General features: G+C 43.7%; 1 protein-coding gene across 1 annotated transcript in view; it reads left to right on the top strand.

Annotated features, from left to right (window-relative positions):
• The window catches only part of LOC138301709 (STE20-like serine/threonine-protein kinase), a 221009-nt gene that overhangs the window by 117051 nt on the left and 79353 nt on the right, over positions 1-24605 (top strand). Inside the window, exon 12 of the mRNA XM_069242224.1 lies at positions 3280-3409. Coding sequence (XP_069098325.1) covers positions 3280-3409 — 130 coding nt within the window. The remainder of the gene's footprint in view (positions 1-3279; positions 3410-24605) is intronic.

Genomic DNA, 24605 nt, shown 5'->3' with positions numbered 1-24605 from the left:
TGTACAGTACAGAACACACAGTTCCCAGTGCCACAGGCAGATTAAACTGAAGTCTTTGGTATCCCTGAGACTTTTATCAGGAGGCAAGCACTACTCCAAGCCCCTGGAGAACTTTCTAAAGCAGGATACACAGCAAAGTTCACCCTTTGCTCTCTTTTCAGGCATAAGCAGCAACTGCAAGCCAACCCAGCAAAGCAACACCGCAAAGGTGCAGTACTCCTCCAGCTCTTCTCCTTGGCAGAGGTTTCTCCTGATCCAGAAAGTGTCACAGTGCCCTTTCCTCGGGATCTGCACGCTGCTGAACAAAAGGCCCACCTCCCGGCGTCACCAACTCAGAAAGATATTATAGCACAGAGTTATGATGAAGCCAGGCAGGGGGAAGGGAAATTAGGGTAGGGAACTGCAGGGAAAGAGATCTAAAAAGAAAAGGTTAGAACAAATATGCATATACTCAATCATAACAGTATAACTCACCTATAGACTCTTGAATAAAGGCGCCTCCGTGATATCAGATTGAGACCCTTTCTGAATTGGGCGTAGCCCCTTCTTTGAATCATGGAACAAGAACAAACTTCAACCTCTGAACCTAGAGATGGCAAGAGCCTTGGACTATGGACATACTCTGAATATCAATCATGTAACAAATTATACATTCATAAACATAAACGTTTGATCTCCGCCTAGAAATTCTCAAAGACTTAAATATGTATTGCACATATTCTCAAAGACTTAAATATGTATCTCACATATTATGCTTCCCAAAAAACAATGAAACTATAATTTTCTTATTTCCGAAATGTTTTCACATTGACTACCTAGGCCTGAAAGTTTTACTCATTGAACTTGAAGCGCTTTGTTCGTTGGGCCGAAGCGCCTTGCTTGTTAATACATGAAGCGCTTTCTTCAATATACCTGAGAGCGACTTTACTTGCTTTGTCTGAAGCGATATGCTCATTATGCTAAGGGGCGCTTTACTCATGTGGCCTGAAGAGCTTTGATTACCGTGTCAAGGGCGCTTTACTCATGTAGATTGAAGCACTTTGATTGCTGTGCCAAGGGCGCTTAACTCATGTGGACTGAAGCTCTTTGATTGACGTCCCAAGGGCGCTTTACTCATGTGGCCTGACGCGCTTTACTCATGTGGACTGAAGCGCTTTGATTGCCGTGCCAAGGACGCTTTACTCATGTGGACTGAAGTGCTTTGATTGCCGTGCCAAGGGCGCTTTACCAGTGTGGCCTGAAGCGCTTTGCTCGTTGTGCTAAGGGGCGCTTTACTCCTGTGATCCGAAGCGCTTTGATTGTCGCGCCAAGGCCACTTTACTCATTGAATTGCAAACGCTTTGCTCGTTGTGCTAAGGGGCGCTTCACCTTTGAAAGTAACAACCCCCTTCAAGATTGGGCTCATCAAGACCTTACTGCTACGAGTATAACCTACTCGTATCTGAATTCACCATGGAAACAAGGATACTCCGATTTACTGTCAACCTGCCATGCAGCAAATCTGCTCTTCTTCAGAGGATCCCCCACGAGGTCTGACCGCATCGAAGTCTTTAAAATAGTGAGCAATGTGCTTGGGTGTGGCTGGGCTTTATAGGCCTGCCACACCCCAAGATGGCCGCTGCCTCTAGAAACCTGGGAATTGTAGTCCATTCCTAAAATAGCACTGATAAGTGCATCTTGTCCACCATTGTCCTGACCCTGCAGCCACATGAGCTTTAGCACACGGCAGGTGACGCTGATGACCACTTTTAGAACACAAGGGGATGACAAGTGGTGTGCATGAAGCTCCGCAAATACGCGCAGTGGAGTTTTGGGCGGGACCTGGACCGCGCACAGCTTTATTCCTGACAGAAAGTTTCTAAAAGTCTGGGGTTTCTGGTCCAGTACTTCTACCCCTTTCTGCCTCTGAAGTTGCCCAACTTCAAAGAGAAGTCTCTCTTGTTTTCAGGATCCTGTCTTGGCCAGGCCAGGCCCCAGACACACTTTAGGGGGTCGGAGAGTGCATTGTGTATGAGGGTAGGCACAGCCCTTTCAGGTGTAAGTGACTACTCCTCCCTCTACTCTAGCCCAGATGGCCCATCATAATAAGCTCCCTTTGTGTCACTGTCTAGAGGAGATGCACAAGCAGCCCAACTGTCAAACTGACCCAGACCGGGAATCCACAAACGGGCAGAGTCACAGAATGGTTTAAGCAAGAAAATGACCACTTTCTGAAAGTGGCATTTTCAAACACACAATCTAAAAACCAACTTCACTAACAGATATATTTTAAAATTGTGAGTCCAGAGACCCCAAACTCCTCATTTCTGTCTGCTCTCAAAGGGAAACTACACTTCAAGAATATTTAAAGGCAGCACCCAATTTAACCAGTGAAAGCCAAATTTGGCAGTATTTCACTGTTAGGATATGTAAAACCCATCAGTACATGTACCAACTTTAACATACACTGCACCCTGCCCAAGGGGCTACCTAAGGCCTACCTTAAGGGTGCCTTACATGTATGAAAAGAGAAGGTTAAGGCTTGGCAAGTAGGTACACTTGCCTAGTCGAGCTGGCAGTTTTAACCTGTACACACTGACACTGCAGTGGTGGGTCTGAGCCATGTTTACAGGGCTACATGTGGGTGGCACACAGTGCTGCAGGTCCACTAGTAGCATTTGAGTTACAGGCCCTGGGCACCTATGGTGCACTTTACTAGGGACATACCAGTAAACCAGATATACCAATCATGGATAAACCAATCACCAGTACAATTTACGTAGGGAGCACTTGCACTTTAGCACTGACTAGCAGTGGTAAAGTGCACAGAGACAATAAACCAGCAAAAACATAGTCCAGTATACCATAAAAACAGGAGGTCAGAAGGCAAAAAGACAGGGGAGACACACCAAAAGCTGCCAGGTCTAACAGAGTTGTTTAATTTGGAACATCGTTTCCTTATGTAGTGAATATATACATTCATTTATTTTTGGATTTATAACTATGTATGCTTTGCTGATAAGCTCACACAAATCGGAATGCCCTGAACCAATTTACGTATGTATACTAGAGCAGTGCAGTTTGCTTTTGGTCAAATTAGATTTAAAATCTTTAACTGGTATGTTGTTTTCTTAACTTTATTTGTTAAGATGATATATTAAGTCTTTTTCTTGAGTATTCCAATAGGTAGCACGTACACTGTAAATTCTCAGCTCTCTAGAAAGGGATGAATTTAGTTATTTTTCAAACGGAGTATGTAACATTGTGCGTGTCACTAATTAAAACTTGTGTTCCCAATAGGAGCAAGAATTCTGTCAAAAGCAGCAGCAGGAGTTGGATGGGTCATTAAAGAAGATAATTTATCAGCAAAAGAACGAGTTGGCCAATATTGAGCGGGACTGCTTAAATAACAAACAACAACTAATGAGAGGTATTTAAATAAATCAAAGCACATTTATAAGGCTCTCATTCACTGTCAGTTTAGGTGACTCTTTTTCTGCTGCATTCTGTAAGAATTAAAGTGCAATCCTATTGCTATCAAACCTGTTGGATTCTTCCACTAAACATTGTTTTGGTTGTATTCATATCCTTATGATAGTACCTTTGATTAGAGCAATTGAAATGTATGTGTTGTTGCTTTTGCTAAATGATCATTTAATTAATAGTCTTATCAAATAATGATTGAAAAAAAACTCTAAATTAACTTAGTGTTTCAGCAGTCTTGTATATCACGGGAGAGTTTAAAATGTCATTACTACTCAGACCAGAAGTTATCTTAATAAAGGAAATTCCATATCCTGGAAAGATGAGTGTTTATAAGAAAACATGCAGCAAAGGTCTAAAGATAGGCTTCCACTTTTCACATAACCTTTGGTAGTTCTTATAAATATAGCCCATAGAATTTCTAATAGGAATGTTTGAAATAAGAAGAAAGGGCAGATAGGGAAGATTCCAAGCAACTCCCTCACAAGGAAAAGCTGACTATCTAAAGATAACCATAATAATTTTACATCTTCAGTCTCTGCGTAGCTGTGCAACCCCTTACATGTATTTCCATATTCATCCAATTTTCTCTCCTTCCTCTTCTTACCACACTGCTTTTACCTTTCTCTCTCATTTGCAGTCATTCTCAGTCTCTCCTCTTCTCTGTTTGTGTGCCAATACCCCCCTTTGCGAACTTGACACCATCAAAGGTCTCCCTTTACTTGAACTGGGTCTATAAATGTACTGTTCCAGTTAGCTACTGATTTTGTAATTAATATGTAAACCCTCTCTCCTACACTACCTTATACATACTTTACAGATCTTCTGACACCCACACTTTTCTTACTCTTGTCTTATAACTGTTTTGTTTTTCTCCTCAGCATACACTCATTCCAGTCAATCTTCCAGGCCCTATACATTCACCTAAGACACCATTCCCCATAATGCCTTCACTAGGTGTCGGTTCTGTGGTTCCATGTGATGATTGGTTGATAGGACAACACTAAGCTCTTTCAGACATCTTTGTCAGCTACCTCCTTCTCTAATTTCCCATACAAATGCAGTCATTGAACATTCTAGACAAAGTTTTCAATATTCCACTTGCCTTAAGATGAGATAGCGGAGAAAATGCATGTACAATACGTTTCTCACCACATGTTCTTTAGTCTCCTTTGAGTCCATCTGCACTTCTTTGTAACAAATGTCATCACAGCAGCAACTGATATTTCTTGGACAATCTTGCATTCTGGCTACTCAAAGAAATGATCTTTCAGGACCACGACAAATTGAGGATGACTGGTGCTGCCATGAAGTTGAGTCATACTGTACAATCCTGCTGCACACACACTTGTCACTGTGTACACTTTCTCTACCTACATCTGCTCAACTTTTAAATTCACAATTGCACACATCTACTCTTCTCTGATTCTCTTTTTTTCACTATATAAATACCCTTGTCCTCAAATCAGCCTTCTCTGGCAGTGTTCTCTGCAAATCCAACAGGATCACTCTGTCCCCACCCCCTGCATATAATGCCATTGTTTGATGACAGTTTGTTTCGTCTTTTACATCACAATCTGCTTCTTTACTTGATGTGGCCTCCAAAAAAGCTATCCCCTTTCTTGGTGATGACAATTATATTATGTACTGTTCTTTCTGAATCCTATGCCCTCCTTATGGTCCCCTTTATAGTCTTTTTCAGAATTATTTTCCCCTTCAAGGATTTTTGAAACATTTGTGACACATTAGTATAAGCCTAGACCCCTGGAAGACAATCAGCTGATGTGCATTCCACTGTGGGGTATGCTATGACCGAACAGGGACCCTCACTAAGATCTCCTTGCCACCAGTTTAATGAGGTAAACTCCAGATGTAAGCTAATGAAACACATGATGATATAGTTATACAGAAATGATACAACGAAGATCCCATAACCAATGGAACCAGAGATGTGCACAATCTATATCTCACATAAATACATTCATAGAATTTGTGACAACAGCACAACTATACCAACAAAATAAGAAAGATTGGACAGAGAACATCATCAGCAGGTGGCAACCATAAAAAATGGAAGCGCACTGTACACCACTGTGATTTCACAGCAGTGCAATCCAGGTATACCACTGTATGACGACCCAGCATGGTACATGACTTTTCCTTAATCCCTCCTTTTGTTTAAAGACCATTTTATGCACCCCCTACAAAATTCTTTGCTGCTGCCCCGCCTCCATCACACACTGCCATTTTGTAGTGCGGTAAATGCTCTACGCTTTACTGTAAAAAGAGGACTTAAAGAGGAGTGAGCAGTGTGCTTTGTATGATTGTGAGGAAGGTGGAGGAAATGTGGCTGGAAATCATGTGCATGTTCTGTGATGTGTGCGTCCTGCGGGACTCTCCTCAAAACTTGTGGGTTGCGCTATAATTTATTGATATGTTCACCTCCAAATACTTGGTGTTTTATTGTTCATAAGATCTGAATCTGAGTTGCAATTCTTCGGTGAGAAACAGAATATTTGGTGGCTGGCCATCCAAAGCGAGGGATATTTGTGGGAACGTGCCTCTTGTGCCTGATTGTCCGCTAGACAGAATATGAGTGGGTTTATAAAAGTCCAGATTTGTATTTCTGTTTGACGAAACATAGCCACCATTTAACTCCCACACCTATAAAAAGAAAGCCTATTTTACTTTTAAGTAAGTGAGAGGCGCAAAGACAATGCAGCATTAGAAAAATGATATGCATGTCAATTTTCTCCAATACATATGCCACCTTCTAAATTTCCCCTTCTTCTAGACTTAGCCCCTCTCTTTGCCCTCAGTCAAACTGAGTCCCAGTTGCACGACGACAGGCCCCTTTGGCTAGCCACCCGATTCTGCAGGTTGAACTATTTTGTCTGCTTTTTTTGTCGCCTAAACAACTTGCTATGTATTTTTGAAAAAACCTGCCCTATGTACTTTGCCTTTAACTGTGCTGCTGACCTGACTTGAGGCAACTCTGTCTATCCTTAGAAAATCCCCCCTCAATTTTCATCTTGCAGTTAACTCCTGTTGAAGAGAATGGCTGTTATTTTCTTGTTACATTTACTTATTTTGAGTGGGTAAGTTTGACACTTAATTTTGTAGGTGAAAAGCTCAGTTATTAACTACTGATTAATTTTCATCATCGGAGAATGGTGAACTTGATGACAGTTGAAATCACTCTGCTTCAGCTTTCCAGGCTCTCATTCTTTCAGACAAATTGTGTTGTTATGTCTTCCTTCATAACAATGTATGTTACTGATTTCCCAGAAAATATTTTAAACACCAAACACCTTCAGTTATTGTTATTGGCGGATGTAGATAGATAGCCCTCATTATTACATGACTTCATCAGATTGTTTGGGGCAGGGTTTGCTATGTGCCACGAATAGCAAGAAAACAAAACATGTTGGAATATTTTATATTAATAAGGGGTATGCACATTTTCACCCAACTAAGGAATACCATGAGTAATCAAAGGGAACGCTCAGAGGTACATCCACCAGGACATAGCTGAACAGTAACAAAGTTACCACCCGTCAATACAGTTGGAAAACACTGAGCATACTTTTATCACACACATGTGTAAAAAGTTTGCACCCCATTTCTTTCCTTTTGGTGAGTCACAATCATTTAAACGCTATAAAAAGTGCCTCATGAAGTATAAACGGAAAAAGAGACCCAGAACAATGGTCACACCCCTTCCAATGTTTTCCCTGCTGGGGCCTTCTTTTGCATCCTTTCTCCTTCTGCACACATTTCCTTCAGTGCATTCCTTGCTTGAATCTGTTTTCTTTACCTCACTACGACCCTGGCTTTTACCTCTTTAGCCTTGCGCTATATCAAGATAGAGCAACATTCATTGTTCCACCGAGCGTAGAGAAATAATGCTTCCGCGTAAATCATACGGCCTCATAATGCAGATCTTACCCTTGTGGAGAAATCCTGGGTTTCCCTTTGAGATAAGATTCCCTCACTTCTGATTTCCAGTTGTTGGTTGAGAAAGACAGGTTTGCTGCTCCTGGCACCCTGGCTGAGAAACCGATACAATAGGAATTGGCATATTACGTTGATGTTCCAGATAGGCAAAATGTACTCCAAAACTGTCACCTGTCCCTTTTGGAGTACAAAGGGCATTTTGGGTATCTTTTGAATTATGAGGTTTCTTTTTGAAACACTAATGTGTAGATTCCATCTATTCTATGGCTGCATACGAAAAAGGGTTTCTGAAACGATAGTTCTGTATTGGTATTAATGCACTACTCCGACCCACGAGGACGTATTGGCACAATTAAGTAAACAATTAAGTATTCGAGTCAATAAAGGGGAAATATGGTGCTGCAGTCTCATCATTGTGAAGAAAAGCTGCTCCTCATTCTATCCAGAAACCGAGTGCAAATGAGATGCATCCACCTAAGTAAAACAAATAAAGCAGCTTGGTGAGGCAGAAAAGAAGTCCTCTCGTGTGAGAAAATTAAATAGTCTAAGAAAAAAGCAAGGGCATGCAAGAAAACTTCCAAAAGCTCTCCCTCCACCCCTCCAAATCTTCCCTAAAAAAAAAAACTGGGATAAGGCATGGCATGGGATCCCAGAGAAGAAACTCGAACAGCATAAAATAAAGTATGCAGCACAAAGACGGGATACTGACAGGCCCATAGCCAGAAGTAATAGTTTTGGGGGGCCTGGCCCCAAACGAAAACTATACCTTAAAAGTGGCCTTCATGTAAACAGAGAAGTGGGTACCCTTACAATAGCTTAAAAAAAAAAAATATATATATATATATATATATATATATATATGTTTATGTTTGATGGCATGTGTAGCTGCAGATACACATGCTTTGCACATCCCGCCATCTAGTGTTGGGCTCGGAGTGTTACAAGTTGTTTTTCTTCGAAGAAGTCTTTTCGAGTCACAAGTCGAGGGACTCCTCCCCTTTCGGCTCCATTGCGCATGGGCGTCGACTCCATCTTAGATTGTTTTTTTTCCGCCATCCGGTTCGGATGTGTTCCTTTTCGCTCCGTGTTTTGGTTCGGAAAGATAGTTAGAATCTCGGAAAATTCAACGGTATTGTTTGCGTTCTGTATCGGGTTAGTTACAACAGATCGACACTGACTTTTGAAGAGCTCCGGTGGCCCTTTGGGGTTTTTTCTTCGATCCCCCATCGGGGCCTGGTCGGCCCGGCCACGTGTCTCTTCAAGGCTGATGGAACGGACCCCATTCCGCTTCTGCCCCAAATGTCACAACAAGTATCCGTATACAGATCAGCACCTGGTCTGTAACTTGTGTTTGTCTCCAGAACACAGAGAAGATACTTGTGAAGCCTGTCGAGCGTTTTGGTCGAGGAAGACATTAAGAGATCGAAGAGCCAAGAAGACTGCAAATGGCGTCGGCACCGACAGGACAAAGGCACTTGGAAGAGGAAGAAGATACCTTCTCCATACAGGAGTTGGACTCGGACGAGCTCGATCCCGAAGAAACGCCTAAAACCGTGAGTAAGACGGCGAAACATAAAACTCACGAGAAGACCACAAAAGCCCAGGGGACGCCACCGCCAGCAGGCCATGGCTTAACCCGAAAAATAGGTGACCGATCATCGGCACCGAAAAAGGGCACGCTTGTGTCGAAGTCATCCGACTCCGGTCGAGATACCGGCACACAGCAAACTTGAGCCCGAGACAGCGGGTCCTAGCAAGTTCGGCACCGAAACGAGTCGGCACCGAGAGACCGGGACGCCAAAAATAAAGAAAGTGTCGTCGGAGCCTTAAAAAAGGCTCCAGAAAAGGTTTCCATTCAGAAACATCCAGCCTTGGAACCGAAATCAAGTTCCTACACAGAGCAACAGGAACTGTCCTCCCAAATGCAAGGACATAAGTTCGGACAAGAACTAGAATCAATGGAGCCAGACTACACTCAAAGAAGGCTCCACATCCAAAAGGACACAGGGAAAATAAGTACTCTTCCCCCAATTAAAATGAAAAGAAGACTTGCCTTTCAAGAAAAGGACAAGCAGCCACTGGCAAAGGTGGCAAGACAAACAACACTGCCACCATCTCCACCAGCATCAACGCACACATAGCCAATCCACCACTGATGCAATCCCCAACTCATGCAGGAATGAGTCAGGATGATCCCGACGCATGGGATCTTTATGATGCGCCACTGTCGGATAACAGCCCAGACTGTTACCCTGCGAGGCCGTCGCCACCTGAGGACAGTGCAGCCTACACAGGTGGTGTCCAGAGCAGCAGCATTTCATAATGTCACCTTGCATGCAGAACCGATTGAGGATGACTTTTTGTTTAATACACTATCCTCCACTCATAGCCAATACCAGAGCTTACCTATGCTACCCGGAATGCTAAAACACTCCAAATAGGTGTTTCAGGAGCCAGTAAAGGGCAGGGCCATAACTCCAAGGGTGGAGAAAAAGTACGAGCCACCGCCAACAGACCCTGTGTATATCACGCAGCAATTAACACCAGACTCTGTGGAAGTAGGGGCAGCTCGCAAGAGAGCAAACTCTCACACCTCGGGAGACGCAACACCTCTAGACAAGGAGAGTCGCAAATTCGACGCCGCGGGGAAAAGGGTTGCGGCACAAGCAGCAAACCAATGGCGCATTGCCAACTCACAAGCACTGCTGGCAAGATATGATCGGGCTCATTGGGACGAAATGCAGCATTTCATTGAACACTTACCCAAAGAGTTCCACAAAAGGGCACAACAAGTGGTGGAGGAAGGACAAAGTATCTCAAATAATCAGATACGGTCAGCAATGGATGCAGTAAATACTGCAGTAACCATCAGGAGACACGCATGGTTGCGGACGTCAGGATTCAAGCCGGAAATACAACAAGCCGTGCTGAATATGCCTTTTAACGGACAGCAGTTGTTTGGGCCGGAGGTGGACACTGCTATCGAAAAACTTAAAAAAGACACTGATACAGCCAAAACCATGGGCGCACTCTACTCCCCGCAGAGCAGAGGCACATGTCGCAAAACGCAGTTTAGAGGGGTGTTTCGAGGACAAGCTACAGAACCCACAACCTCACAAACAAGGCCCACTTATCAGAGCCAATATCAGCGGGGAGGTTTTCGGGGGCAATATAGAGGGGGACAATTCCAAAAGAGTAGAGGGAAGTTCCAAAGTCCCAAAACTCCTCAAAACAAGTAGTGACTTCCACGTCACAAATCCCCAACACACAACACCTGTGGGGGGGAAACTAACTAAGTTTTACAAACATTGGGAGGAAATAACAACAGACACTTGGGTCCTAGCAATTATCCAGCATGGTTATTGTATAGAATTTCTCAAATTCCCTCCAAACGTCCCACCGAAAACACACAATATGTCAAAACACATGGACCTTCTAGGACTAGAGGTCCAAGCGCTGCTACAAAAAGAAGCAATAGAATTAGTACCAATTCATCAGAAAGGAACAGGAGTTTACTCTCTGTACTTTCTCATACCCAAAAGGACAAGACTCTAAGACCTATATTAGATGTCAGAATGTTAAATACCTACATCAAATCAGATCACTTTCACATGGTGACATTACAGGACGTAATCCCACTGCTCAAACAACAAGACTACATGACAACACTAGACCTAAAGGATGCATATTTCCATATACCGATACATCCTTCACACAGAAAATACTTAAGGTTTGTATTCCAAGGAATACATTACCGATTCAAGGTGTTGCCATTCGGAATAACAACTGCGCCAAGAGTTTTTACAAAATGCCTGGCAGTAGTGGCCGCACATATCAGAAGGCAACAAATACATGTGTTCCCGTACCTAGACGATTGGTTAATCAAAACCAACACGCTACAACGGTGTTCACAACACACAAAGTAAGTCATAGAAACCCTCCACAAACTAGGTTTCTCAATCAACTACACAAAGTCACACCTTCTGCCGTGTCAAACACAGCAATACTTAGGGGCGACAATCAACACAGCAAAAGGGATTGCCACTCCAAGTCCACAAAGGGTACAGGCATTTCACAATGTAATACAGGCCATGTATCCAAAACAAAAGATACAAGTCAAAATGGTGATGAAACTCCTAGGCATGATGTCCTCATGCATAGCCATTGTCCCAAACGCAAGGTTGCACATGCGGCCCTTACAACAGTGCCTAGCATCACAATGGTCACAGGCACAGGGTCAATGTAGGAAGTTGGCTCTGTATGTGCTATTTCAAAGTAAGGAATAGCATGCACAGAGTCCAAGGGTTCCCCTTAGAGGTAAAATAGTGGTACAAAGAGATAATACTAATGCTCTATTTTGTGGTAGTGTGGTCGAGCAGTAGGCTTATCCAAGGAGTAGTGTTAAGCATTTGTTGACATACACATAGACAATAAATGAGGTACACACACTCAGAGACAAATACAGCCAATAGGTTTTGTTATAGAAAAATATCTTTTCTTAGTTTATTTTAAGAACCATAGGTTCAAATTTTACATGTAATAGCTCCTTTGAAAGGTATTGCAGGTAAGTACTCTAGGAACTTTGAATCATTACTTTAGCATGTATACTTTTTACATAAAACACAATAAGCTGTTTCAAAAGTGGACACAGTGCAATTTTCACAGTTCCTGGGGGAGGTAAGTTATTGTTAATTTTCACAGGTAAGTAAGTCACTTACAGGTTTCAGTTTTTGGTCCAAGGTAGCCCACCGTTGGGGGTTCAGAGCAACCCCAAAGTTATCACACTAGCAGCTCAGGGCCGGTCAGGTGCAGAGGTCAAAGAGGTGCCCAAAACACATAGGCTTCAATGGAGAGAAGGGGGTGCCCCGGTTCCAGTCTGCCAGCAGGTAAGTACCCGCGTCTTCGGAGGGCAGACCAGGGGGGTTTTGTAGGGCACCGGGGGACACACGAGTCAGCACAAAAAGTACACCCTCAGCAGCGCGGGGGCGGCCGGGTGCAGTGTGTAAACACGCGTCGGGTTTCCAATGGTTTTCTATGAGAGACCAAGGGGTCTCTTCAGCGGTGCAGGCAGGCAAGGGGGGGCTCCTCGGGGTAGCCACCACCTGGGCAAGGGAGAGGGCCTCCTGGGGGTCACTCCTGCACAGAAGTTCCGTTCCTTCAGGTGCTGGGGGCTGCGGGTGCAGGGTCTTTTCCAGCCGTCGGAACTTTAGGTTCAGGCAGTCGCGGTCAGGGAGAGCCTCGGGATTCCCTCTGCAGGCGTCGCTGTGGAGGCTCAGGGGGGACAACTTTGGTTACTCACGGTCTCGGAGTCGCCGGAGGGTCCTCCCTGAGGTGTTGGTTCTCCACCAGTCGAGTCTGGGTCGCCGGGTGCAGTGTTGCAAGTCTCACGCTTCTTGCGGGGATTTGCAGGGGTCTTTAAATCTGCTCCTCTGTAACAAAGTTGCAGTTCTTTTGGAGCAGTGCCGCTGTCCTCAGGAGTTTCTTGTCTTTCTTGAAGCAGGGCAGTCTTCAGAGGTCGCTGGTCCCTTGGAAAGCGTCGCTGGAGCAGGTTTCTTTGGAAGGCAGGAGACAGGCCGGTAAGTCTGGGGCCAAAGCAGTTGGTGTCTTCTGTTCTTCCTCTGCAGGGGTTTTTCAGCTCAGCAGTCTTCTTCTTCTTGTAGTTTCAGGAATCTAAATTCTTAGGTTCAGGGGAGCCCTTAAATACTAAATTTAAGGGCGTGTTTAGGTCTGGGGGTTAGTAGCCAATGGCTACTAGCCCTGAGGGTGGGTACACCCTCTTTGTGCCTCCTCCCAAGGGGAGGGGGTCACATCCCTATTCCTATTGGGGGAATCCTCCTTCTACAAGATGGAGGATTTCTAAAAGTCAGAGTCACCTCAGCTCAGGACACCTTAGGGGCTGTCCTGACTGGCCAGTGACTCCTCCTTGTTTTTCTCATTATCTCTCCTGGACTTGCCGCCAAAAGTGGGGGCTGTGTCCAGGGGGCGGGCATCTCCACTAGCTGGAGTGCCCTGGGGCATTGTAACACGAAGCTTGAGCCTTTGAAGCTCACTGCTAGGTGTTACAGTTCCTGCAGGGGGGAGGTGTGAAGCACCTCCACCCAGAGCAGGCTTTGTTTCTGTCCTCAGAGAGCACAACAGGCTCTCACCGCATGGGGTCAGAAACTCGTCTCTCAGCAGCAGGCTGGCACAGACCAGTCAGTCCTGCACTGAACAATTGGGTAAAATACAGGGGGCATCTCTAAGGTGCCCTCTGTGTGCATTTTTTAATACATCCAACACTGGCATCAGTGTGGGTTTATTATTCTGAGAAGTTTGATACTAAACTTCCCAGTATTCAGTGTAGCCATTATGGAGTTGTGGAGTTTGTTTTTGACAGACTCCCAGCCCATATACTCTTATGGCTCCCCTGCACTTACAATGTCTAAGGTTTTGCTTAGACAGTGTAGGGGCATAGTGCTCATGCACATATGCCCTCACCTGTGGTATAGTGCACCCTGCCTTAGGGCTGTAAGGCCTACTAGAGGGGTGACTTACCTATGCCACAGGCAGTGTGAGGTTGGCATGGCACCCTGAGGGGAGTGCCATGTCGACTTAGTCATTTTCTCCCCACCAGCACACACAAGCTGGCAAGCAGTGTGTCTGTGCTGAGTGAGGGGTCCCTAGGGTGGCATAAGACATGCTGCAGCCCTTAGAGACCTTCCCTGGCATCAGGACCCTTGGTACCAGGGGTACCAGTTACAAGGGACTTACCTAGGTGCCAGGGTTGTGCCAATTGTGGAAACAATGGTACATTTTAGGTGAAAGAACACTGGTGCTGGGGCCTGGTTAGCAGGGTCCCAGCACACTTCTCAGTCAAGTCAGCATCAGTATCAGGCAAAAAGTGGGGGGTAACTGCAACAGGGAGTCATTTCTTTACAACGCCCATGCGCAATGGAGCCGAAATGGGAGGAGTCCCTCGATCTCGTGACTCGAAAAGACTTCTTCGAAGAAAAACAACTTGTAACACTCCGAGCCCAACACCAGATGGCGGGATGTGCACAGCATGTGAATCTGCAGCAACTAATGCCACGAACAGATGTACACTGGGTAAGTGACATTTTCCATATATATATATATCTATATCTATATGTCACTCATTTGTGACCTTATATATCCATCTGTCTCCCTTTCTTTTTCTCACTTGTGTCTCCTTCTACACCCCTCACTCTCTAAGTTTACAAAAGCCACCAACTGCTCGAGCACCTGTGTTCTTCGCACAATCAGATGTCTGACCCCATACCCGCAAGGACCTTAATTTTGATCCATTAATACCATTGGGAAAAGAGATGCAGTGAGAAGGTGATGATCTCCCATGTTTGAAACAATCTCCTTCCAGTCTCATCTACTGCATGCAGTGTGGTTTGGGTTCAGTGGCAAGTGCTTAAAGCCCAGTCGGGCGAGTATTTGTGAAAGTGTTTTGGGGCTACCTCTAGCATTTTGTGTTTGTCTGGTGACCAGACCATCTTTTTGTAGTAGTCATCTGAAGTGTTGTTTCAATTTATGGGTGCACAAATGGAGTTTTGTAAATTCCTAGATGGCCACCTATCTTGTATTTTGTCTGAGGATCATCTGAAGTCCTGTTTCAGGTCCTGCAATAGCACTTGCAGCGACAAATGGATGGTTAGTGAAAAGAAATGATTGTGAACCGTTTGTATACGGTGAATGAATGTTAAATGGACACATGCTTAATAGTGGAAAATGTTTTGGTGGATTGTGCACAGCCACTGGAATAGATCATGGGCCGTTAGTGAAACAGAATTGCCTCTTAGAGTGACCAGATTCTGCTGATTTGTTTGGATAGTGCCTTTTTTGTTACCTGTGTCCAGGTGTCCTGACATTTTTCATGAAATTAAATACTTGTTGTAGTTTTGCGAGGTCAGATGAGTAAAAGCATGATGTGTAAGATGTTACCTGTACTCACACCTCTATTAGACCCGATCTCATTATCAGCATGGTCTGAGGACAAAATAACCTTTTACCACAGCCCTGCCACGTTTACCAGCTCTATGTATGGCTAGCTGCTCCAGTCTATGTGTTTTTCCTTGCATTCTGTTATTTCTAGTCTTGCTTATCACATTATAAAACCAGGACTACGTGTCCCTAAATCTCCTGTTTTTTTGGTTTGGTTAACCTGGTCACCTTACAATTAGCATAAATCAAATACAGTCTTCAACAGTCAGTCACCCAGCACTGAAGCAACTTCTCCCTCTCCTAATGCATAGAATCTATGTTGGTAAGCTTGTGAACCGCTACACAGCACATACTCGCTTCTGAACACTTTGAAGATGATGCTAGTTTAACAAACAGATTAAGCCATAGTGCTACTGGACTTAGTTAACCAACTTGGTAACACAACCTATTACTTTTGGTTATAGTGATGAGAAAGATGTTGACCAACAAGAGCACTTATAAACCCCTCCGACACAACCATCAGCAAATCAGAGCCACCAAATGCTCCGCGCTCACCAGCTACATCAAAAATAGCACCAAGCAAATCTTTTTGGCATAGTGACTCTCCACCTCTCTGGCAGCAAACTCCACCAGCGTAACCCCCTCTCAGAACCTGTGCACCCAGCTGTCCCTATTCTTCAGCAACAAGATAACAAGCATCTACAAATATTTCAAGCACCAACTGGACCTTTCTACACTTGCAGCCCTCTTGTCATCTCTACGAACACCAAGAGGACCACCCTGACCTCATGGCCCACTTTCACCACTCAAGAAACCACAGTAACCATTCAGTTCACACACTCTGGAGCACCCTCAGACTCCTGCCCTCACCACGTTTTCATTAAAGGACTGGACCATATCAGGGCAGCCCTCACCCCAATCCTGAATGGCCACTATGACGGAGTAGACAGGCTGTCGGTGTTGTCGGGAATATGAAAATAACTCAAACGGGGCATTTTAGAGTTACTGCTGGTTGACTTCGTGAGGAGCCGTGTTAAGATCAACGTGGTGTTACCTGGCTTAACGTTTTGGTCGACTTGTTTCAAGAATACCCATCAGAACTGCTTTATGCACACAGTTAGCAGTAATCTTTGGTGAAATTTTACGTTCTAGAGCCTTGAGAAAGTCCGCATCAGGACGAAACACGTGTCGGCTGGGCTTAATGTTTTAATTAAGCTGTACTCTACAATTTGGGATAATACTTTCCTTGGATGGACTTCATCAGGATTTACGGATTTCAATTCTGGCTGAACTTTGCAATTAAAAGCAGCACCTCCTTTAAAATGAAGCACATTAATAACTAAAAACCTCTCAGCAAAGAGAAAAATCACATCATGGATGGACTTCTCGTGAACTGTGTACATTATTCTTTCTTGGTTTGATGATTAGTATTTTCGAGATTTATTATTGAGTACCTCATGTTTTTGTGTTATATATGGCTATTATGATTCATTAAAATCTAGACATATACATATGAATCCATTGCTGTTGACAGATCATTACATTTTGAGTGCTCCACAGATTGTTCTTTATGATCCAATCCTGAATGACCCAGTTATCACAGCAGCATATACAGACGTCTGGTAACATCCCATAGTATTTCTCGTCATCTTGAAACCCACAGCTGACCTGAAGATGCTAGCCAACAACCGGCCTACCTTCCTGCTACCCTACCTTACAAATTTATGGAAAAGATGATAAACAAACGCCTGTTGTACCACTCCAACTACCCCACCCAGTCAGTTTCTGGTATCACCACAGTACAGAGTCCACCTTCATTGCTGCCATGGATTACATCTGGATGATCATGGACCGAGGTGGCCCCCGTCCTCAGCCTACTCAATCCTTCTGCACCCCTTGACACTGTCCCTCACCCCCACTCGCCATCATCATCTACGCCCACGGAATTAACATCATATCCTATCTGCATACCCCTAGTTCATCCTCTCCCTCTCTGACAAGACACTGAAATCGCAGGGGGATGAAAACCAACTAGCTCAAGCTCAAAACAGTCAAGAACTCACCATGACTAGCCAAGTGAACGCAGCCTCCATCTTCTGCTTCCACCCACTGAATGTACTCAACGAGGTCTTCAAATGGCCCATCACAAATACTTGCGGAACTGTCGCCCAAGCCCTTATCACCAGTAAGATGACCTATGGCAACACACCCTATGCTGGAATCAATGCTCAACTGACCAGAAGAATCCAGACCTTAGAAAACCCAGAAGTCTGGTGCTTCCTCAAACTCCCACCTCGCAATCACATCACTTTGCACTTAAGAGTTCCACTGGCTCCTGAGCTACAAAAAGTGCCCTTCAAACTCCTCACGTACACATACAAGGCTTTACACAACATTGACCACCTGTACTGCAACAGCCACATAAACTTCAACACACCTCCCCTCAGCCAGACTCTTACAAATTTCCTGCAGACACAGAACCAGATCTGATGGTGATGCCTTCTACCTCACTCCCAAAGTCTTGAAAGACCTGCTCAGGCACATCAGAGCCTCCTCATTCCTCAAGAAATCAAAGACGTGGCTCTTGACCAAGCCCAGACACTGACTTAAAGCATACAGCTCCTGCTTCAGTGGCAGGATACCATTGTGGGTGAGTTTTGCGCTCTACAAATACACATATAACATTACAGAAAGTAGAGTTATGTGAGCCATTGAAGGTTCAAACCAGATGTCTGGTCTAGCTCAGCTTGACGCCTTTTTGGCCCCTTCAGCTCAAAACAAGACAGCTTTTAATGTTGCTTCTGCCTGCCAAACAGGAAGATCAAGCTAAGATCCTTTTTTGAAGGTCAGCCACCAGCAGACAATTTAACACTGGGGGACACAGGTCTACGCAAAAAAATCGTTTTTCACACCTCCCAACAGTTATTTCCCTACAAAAATCCTCGCCTTTGAAAAAGCGGTTCTGAAGGATATCAGTGAGATTAATACTAACACTTTGAAGGTGTTCCATAACACAACCAAGGAAAAAAAAAAACTTACAGGAATTAGCTAACAACAACAACGTAATAAAACCAGCAGATAAGGAAGGCACTATCGTAATCCAGACCTTAGAAAATTATCGTAAAGAATGTTTAAGACTATTGGGTGATGCACATAACTATGAAAAACTCAGGGAGGACCCTACTGATTTCCTAAAGACAAAGATCCACAGTATGGTGGAGCAAGGTGTAGCGCACAACTGGATTTTCCAGAAAGGAGATTTCCTAATTAATAAAAATCCACTAACTCCTTATTTCTACACTATCCCCAAAATTCACAAAAACCTTGAATCCTCTCCTGGTAGACCCATCGTATCAGGTACCAATTCTATTTTGGAACCTCTGTCCCGTTGTGCAGATGCGTTTTTAAGACCCATAGTCCAAAAGACAGATACCTACCTTAAAGACACAAAGTATGTACTGTGTGTTTTGAAAGACAGAATTTTTGATCCAGAAAATGAGAAACTAATAGGACTGGATGTGGAAAGCCTATACACGAGCCTTCCTCACCATGACACATTACACATACTTGAGGAGGTTATCTTTAACTTAGATTGGGACTACCAAACATTTTTTGGAGTTTGAGAAAAATTTGTACAGTCAGAAACACAGGACTAGCATTCGAAACACCTTTGCTCTGAGTCTGGCCGGTCTCTATGTCCATCATCTAGAGAAAGAGAGGATCCTAAACCCCACTAATCCATACAGAGACAACATAGTATTGTTGAAAAGATACATTGATTACATATTGGTTATCTAGAAAGGGGATGATACACAAGTGGTTTCATTTTTATAGTGGTTAAACAGACAGGACCAGTTCTTGAAATTCACTCACACAATGAGAAAGGAACATTTGGTCTTCCTGGATTTAAACATTATAGCCACCAATGGTGCTCTTAAAACAACCACCCATGAAAAACCAACAGCCAAAAACTGTTTACTCCTGTTTGATGGTGTACACCGGCCATTTGAGAGAGAACTTACAGTTTGGACAATTTCTCAGGTTGAGAAGGAATTGCTCAGAGATATCAGATTACAAAAAACAAGCCCAGAGTCTAGCATCTAAACTGGAGGCTAGGAAATGCCTCCCATGAATAATCAACCAAGCCATGAAGTGAGCTCGCAATAACAACAGAGAAGCCCCCCTTCTGGACACACCTCCCCCCAAAAAAGGAGGAAGGACTGATATGTATCTCAACATTTAACATAGCCTCCAATCAATCAAGTAAGCAAGATCATCAAAAAACATTGGCGCATCCTCAATAGTGGCTCATTAAATATTCCCAAACCCATGTTTTCACATAAACGGGGAAAGAGTCTTAGAGATCTGTTTGTACACACCTGCCCACATCATCTTCGTAGTAAACCAGATATCAACTACCTACCACTAGCCAATGGACATTATCCATGTGGGAACTGTAGTGTGTGTGCCATCTAACAAAGGTCACCTTTAATGACAGCACAACATGGGACATTAGAGACTTCTCCAATTGTAACACCCAGCTAGCAGTATACATGATCACTTGTCCATGCAACATTCATTATGTGGAGATGACCACCCACGAGGTTAAGACTTGCATCATCGAACACCAGAGTAACCCGAGATGTGGACGGGCTACAACCAAAATATCCACTCATTTCAAAAAGAGCGCGCACACTGGAGGATTACCAGTGGTTTATCCTGGAACACCATAAAGAGATTGTGAGTCTTCACTGTTCGTAAAAGAACAATGATGGGTCTATAAATTACGCACACACCAAATTGGCCCCAATGAGAAAATACCTTGGAGCCAGCTGACCTGACAAAATATTAACATCACACTAATCATTAGTTGGATACATATCTCCTAAAATGAATGGTACACTGTGGCAGCACAAAAGGTCCTATGTCCATCTCATTCCTTTGCATTTCATAGTGTCACAAAGATCAAGCCCCTCATCAATAAGTATTAGCCACTCTCATATACATCACCATCACTGTAAGAAGGGAGCTAGTAACCCTTTGTTAAAGACAAGAAAGAAATTTCCAAATAATTATCAAAGTGATAAGGGACTCCCAAGTTCTGCCTGTGTAAGGCCATGAACCCCTCTATGCAATTACAGGCACCCACAAAGGATACCTACTTTTACGGTCCTCGCAGGACCCCCTTTTGTTCCACGTGAGGCCGCCATCTTGGGGAAGTTAGCGGTCTAGTGTTCCACGCTTTAGCATGCCGAGATGCAAGGGTAGCTGCACATTTAAAATCTGCTCCCATGTGAGCATTTCAGATTCAGACCTCGGGGAGGTGAGTATTGGGTACATAGCGGGAGTGTCTCTTTGAGGAAGTAAGTGCCTTTTGAACATTGTTTACATCGCGCTACAGATACTGTAAGATGAATCGAGTCTAAAACTTTGCCAGATCTTTAGTGTGTGACTAGAAGCACACACCCCTCCCGGAGGAGCGATGATATGAGAGTCCATATACGCCCGAGTAGGTTAGACATGCACCATGTGTGTGCTGTTTGGTGTGTTTCACATGTTTAAACGTTTTAAATGTAGTATGTCTTGTATTGTTGATTGTGAGAGCACTTTGGTCTCTCATTCCTGATATTTATGAGTGCCTTTTTCCACGAGTGCGATGCAGTTCGCAAATAGGTGGCACCATACGCACAAACAACATATATAGCGGCTTATTACAAATGGGGGCTATGATAACTATGCCTCTCTTATATTTCCGCAGGTATCAATGACGGACACCATAAACGATAGGTATCATCATATGACACCACATTAATTAGGTGAATTGCACCTTAACACTGAGCATGTATTACTTATGCTTTCATTAGAAACTCCTAGTCAAACTAGGAGTGGCACCAGGGAGTCCACCTTGGTCCTGAAGAGGAGCCTAGGGGTAAGGCTCCGAAACATGTAGACTAGGAAGTCGGGTACATTACATCCCCCACTTCTGCAGCCCACTTTTTATTCATACCGCTTCCAAGAGATCTATAAAATCATTGGAATTAGTAGGAGACAGGTATTTTTAACTCACCCAAGACCCCAGAACTCCTATCCCTCCTGTGATTCACATTAACAAGACTACATCAGTGCTCCCATGTATCCCGTAGGTCGTAGCACGCCCGCTCCATAGCACAACGGGAAGAAACCCAACAATGAAGCATGCCACCCAAGAGGTAACCCTGGTGGGTGAGGGTTTTTCTAATAGGAAAATCCTTTTTCCTATCCATCCTGTGGTAATTCTTTTAGCTGGGCCTCTTCTGTAATGTTATATAGGCTATAAGAAAGACAGACCCAGCCCCACAACCTCCTTCTCCCTGTTTGTTTTTGTGCTTCTGCCTGCCACCCATGGTTTAGGCTCATTCACAAAGAATTAGTCAGTGCACTAACCTTTCATGTAATACATGAGAAAGAGATTCCCAGCTAGTAGCTAAATTGTGAATCCCGGCTTCATCACCTGACCAAATTGTGTGATCCTGTGCAAATGTTTATTTCACATGGTGTTGTATTCGTCATTATCGCATAGGAGAACACCTACAAATATGTGAGTTTAGGAATTATGTTGTATAACACCAAAGACATCTGGTGTTTTGATATTTAGGCTTTAATGTTGAAGGATACATTACATAAAGGCTACACATGACAATTGACTTGCCTCTTAGTGTTCATTGATAGCACTGTTGGCTAGGTTAGGGGGGCAGAGATGTGCAGAGATGCTTCTAAGTTCTGAAACTCAGTTTCAATGAAATACCTCTCAAAGCTGTGAGATAATTTCTTAATTTAAAGCAAAACACTCACAGTTTGCAAATGTTTAATACACATTTTTTAATCTGAGGGGATAGATTTTGTACATGTTATTTGCTGCATGATTTACATGCCAAATATTGGCCTAGCTGCAGGGACTCTTCAAAGGGAAGCCAGACCCTTTGCTGGCCTTTAACCAGGTGCTCCTTGTTCATTTGTTATCTTGCCAACCTCTTATGTGGAAGGGCTCATTTTTCATTTGTTTTTGGGGACAGAATTACTTGCAGAGCAGCAGATGACGACCTTTCTTCACTCAGCTGTCTGAAGGACCGCCGATTCCTTGTCAGGCTCCTCCCCCTCCCCCCCCAAAACACCCTCACACACCCATAGAGTTTAGTATGGTATGGTATGGCATGTCAATATATAGTATGGGTATGGCCTGTGTTTGTATCGTATTGTTACGGCTGTCATTGTGTAGTATGGTGCGGTATGCCATTGTATAGTACACTATGGTGTGGTATGGCCTGTCATTGTATAGTACGGTACGGTATGGAATGGCAAGGCCTGGCTTGTCATTGTAGAGTCTAGTATGGCATGTTGTGGCTGTCATTATATAATATAGTATGTTATGGTATCTCAATGTATTGTGTAGTGTAGTATGGTATGTCATTAAATAGTTTATTATGGTATGATAGGTCCTTGAAGAGTTTAGTATGGAATGGTCTGTCATTGTATAGAATGTTATGACATGTTATTGTATAGTATAGTATGATATGGTATGACATGTCATTGTATGGTATGGCCTTTTTATGGTATTGTAGGGCATGTCATATAGTATGGTGTGTGTGTGTATTTATAGTATGTTCTGGCTTGTCACTGTATTGTATGTTATAGTCTGGCATTGTATGATATAGTATAGTATGTTAAGGCCTGTCGTATAGTTTTAGTATGTTTTGGTATGGTATGGTATGGGATGGTATGTCATAGTATAATAGAGTATATTTTGGAATGACCTGACCTTTTATAATATAGTATGTTTTTGGTGTGGTATGTTATGGCTTGTGGATTGTCATTGTATAGCATAGCATAGTATGGTATGGCCTGTCATTGTATGGTATGACCTGTCTTTGTACAGTACGGTACAAACTGTCATTGTATGGTATGGTATGGCCCGTCATTGTATAATATGTCTCAGGCGAGACGTAAAAGGAAAAAGTCAATAAAATGTCTGAGGCACACCTGTCTCTGGATTACACAATACAGTGACTGTTCAGGCTTTTTACAGACATGCATCAAATTAGAAGAGATAGAAGCTTGCATTGGCTTCAGATTATATTTACTGCTTGATGGATTTAATAGCAGATCCAATACAGATAAGCTGTATTGAATTATTGGCCTCTATTTAGCACTGTATCTATCAGAGCTTGACTGTCCATTTAAGAGGAGGTGAGCTGGAGCTAGGCGAGGGCTTTCCCCGGCTCAGAAGAGGGGGTAAACTAGTGGCAATTAGTTTGAATAACAGCAAGCTCTGTGTGGGATGAGGAGAGAACAAATCAAGCCAGGCTCCTTATATATGTTAATACCACAACAAAAAACTTATGGTGGATGCCCAGTGTATTATTTTTAACAGCTCTGGTTTTTCATAGTTTTTAATACATGGTCAACACCACATACTGTCACAAAACACTACCTTGTGGATGTTCTCACACTCCAACAAGCCAATTGTAGGTCATGCTGTGCTGCAAACACTCTTGCAGAGAACTGCAACTTCTACAGGCTAGCCACCGCTTTCTAGAGGGAGTGCTTTACAGGCTGTGCAGAGCATGTGTATTTACAGCCACACGTGCCTTTGAAAGGAATATGCTACTTACCTTGTAGGCATCTGTTCATGGCATGTAGTGCTGTAGATTCGCATGCGACCTGCCTCCTTCCCGGATGCCTGTGGCCATTGCCATTACTATACCCTTGTATACATTTGTACATGTGTATTTATACACTGCATGGGCATCTTCTTTTTTTTCTATACTTTCTGTCACTCTTTTTTCACTTGCCTGCGGGAAAACAATCTGACAAAGGAGCTGATGTGCAATATCAGAGAAGCAAAACAACTTGCACCACTCTGGACCCAGCACTAGATGGCAGGAGTATGCAGAGCATGTGAATCTACAGCTCTACATGCCACAAACACATCCCTACAGGAGAAGTAGCATATTCCTTACCATACGTAAAGCCTTTCCTTGCTGCGCACGTTCTTTGACTGTGCACAGCGGAACACAGCAGCAAACCTCTCACAAGCAGCCAACCCCACACTGCTCACGGCCTATGGCCATGCACAGGGGGTTGAAACCAGGGCCTGGACTGTGGCTAGGTCCATTAACTATCCCACCCAGAGCCAGCATCATTCCATGTTATTACTACCTAGAAGCGGCGGGCCAAATAGGAGGCGCTCGTAGGTGATT

This window comes from Pleurodeles waltl, chromosome 6 (genome assembly GCF_031143425.1).
Source record: "Pleurodeles waltl isolate 20211129_DDA chromosome 6, aPleWal1.hap1.20221129, whole genome shotgun sequence".
Lineage (NCBI taxonomy): Eukaryota > Metazoa > Chordata > Amphibia > Caudata > Salamandridae > Pleurodeles > Pleurodeles waltl.
Note: the sequence above shows the minus strand (reverse complement) of the source record. Positions and strands in the feature narration are given on the sequence as shown.